The sequence below is a fragment of the Castanea sativa genome, chromosome 3, assembly GCF_040712315.1.
Source record: "Castanea sativa cultivar Marrone di Chiusa Pesio chromosome 3, ASM4071231v1".
Lineage (NCBI taxonomy): Eukaryota > Viridiplantae > Streptophyta > Magnoliopsida > Fagales > Fagaceae > Castanea > Castanea sativa.
In genome coordinates, this window is record NC_134015.1 from 16326727 (window position 1) to 16328456 (window position 1730).

The 1730-nt window shown below is 32.2% G+C and overlaps 1 protein-coding gene across 1 annotated transcript; it reads right to left on the reverse strand.

Annotated features, from left to right (window-relative positions):
• Window positions 1–572: 572 nt before the first annotated feature.
• Window positions 573–1336, reverse strand: LOC142628596 (putative hydroxyacylglutathione hydrolase 2, chloroplastic). Its single transcript, XM_075802660.1, has 3 exons — window positions 1149–1336; window positions 912–969; window positions 573–737 (listed from the first exon to the last, which is right to left on the reverse strand). Exons 1-3 carry the CDS (start codon window positions 1334–1336, stop codon window positions 573–575), a joined length of 411 nt encoding a protein of 136 aa, XP_075658775.1.
• Window positions 1337–1730: the final 394 nt, after the last annotated feature.

Sequence of the window (1730 nt, forward strand, 5' to 3'; positions counted from 1 at the left end):
TTCGTATTCTGCAATAATAGTAGTTACTACGGCTAGTTTTACCAATATTGCCACATTTTCAATAATTCTTAGAATGTGTTAGAAAATTATAACAAGTTGACGGTATCAAGTATTACAAGAGATAAAAATACTAATACGATAAACATGGAAATTTTAAAGAAACATATAAAAAGAGGAAAGATTGGTGTGGTCCACAAATCATTTTCAAGACAAAAAAGACAACCAAACAAAATAACCACTCAGATAAGTCGGCTAATTTAATTGTAACCAGCAAAACATAGGAGGATATCTAAATTCTAAAATCAGATCAGAATGGTTATTTAATTAAAATTCTCCATATAAATATCTATTTCCATCATGAGTGTATTGTATAAAATATATCGTACATAACCATTTTTGGGGAATAAGCTTTGAAACATGGAAATCAATTGGACAAGGAAGTTTATACATTTTCTTTTAAAGATAAATACTTTAGAATAAAGATAATAAATCAGTTGACCAAAAGATAACAATATCATACCTTTGCACCGTACCTTTCTTTAAGCTCCTCATTTCCTCCTGTGTGATCATAATCATGATGGGTGTTCAAGATGGGTGTTCAATATGTATGTCAAAATTCGGTTTTTCCTTTTCAAAGCATCTATAACAGGCGTAGCTTCAGAAGGATCAACAACACCAACTGTGCCTGTATCTACATCGTGCAAAAGATATGCATGGTTGTCACTCAAACATGGTACCTGAAAATAATAAGAAATCTGGGATCAGCACCAGTGATGAAGAACATGCATAACCCTCTTATAGAATACTTATTAAATATTTAAGTCAACTTATAAGCTTTGATGAGAGGCTCATACATATTTTGAGCACACTCACTTTAGGGAGCACAAATATAAGAAATGAGAAACACTCACCTGCTTGTGCATTAAAGAAGTATAACGATTAGCTCTTTGCAAGCCAAGAGAAAGTGCCCTAAACAGCAAAATTGTGAAGGCCAGCATGTAATAGTAAACAGTTGCTTCAGTTGCATAACAAAATAATGCATGTTTCAATGTTATTTACTAAAAAACCAGACTTAATCATAAAAGTGTAAGACTCTTCAATTAGGGTCCCAATTTGAAACTGTTCAGATATAAGGAGGCCGAGCATACATCGAAGTTGGGACCGCACGAATTAAATTGCCAGTGTCAGAGAGCGAGTCCCCGAGTTGATATATTGCATCAAACTTGCAAACCTTAAGGGGCTGAGCATCAATGCAATGAGGAAGAAGAAGAAGAAGAAGAGAGAAAGTAGTACTGAGAGTGAAAATCAAAGAAAAAACTGCAACGGTGTTAGCCATTGCTCAAGAACAGAATTACTCGGTTATGAAACTATGAGGATTAGAAATGTTAGGCTATGCTACTAATGCTAGCTTCTCCCGTCAAAAAATAAAAAAATATAAAATAAAATAAAATAAATAATGGAAAGAAAAAAATGCTAGCTCCTGTTAACTCTGATTCTCTAGTTTTGAATGACATTTTGACTTTATGGATGGTAATTTAGTTAGGGTTTGGCTTAAGTTTTTTTTTTTTTTTTTACTGAATATATCTTTTTGTTTTAAATATAGTAGTGAAGTTTAATCCCTATATTTTATTTAGTTAGTGGAAGTTGTAAAAATATTGTGAATGCAGCATCTCTCACAAAGAAAATGGGATTCCTTTTAAAAAACTGTATGACTTATTTTTAGTACTTTT

What these genes read in the sequence shown, in the direction of transcription:
- LOC142628596 (XM_075802660.1), bottom strand. Translation starts at nt 1,336, where the DNA reads ATGGCTAACACCGTTGCAGTTTTTTCTTTGATTTTCACTCTCAGTACT. An exon ending in CGTGCGGTCCCAACTTCGAT is followed by an intron (nt 970 to 1,148) that starts GTATGCTCGGCC and finishes TTTGCTGTTTAG; the next exon opens with GGCACTTTCTCTTGGCTTGC. An exon ending in CTTCTTTAATGCACAAGCAG is followed by an intron (nt 738 to 911) that starts GTGAGTGTTTCT and finishes TATTATTTTCAG; the next exon opens with GTACCATGTTTGAGTGACAA.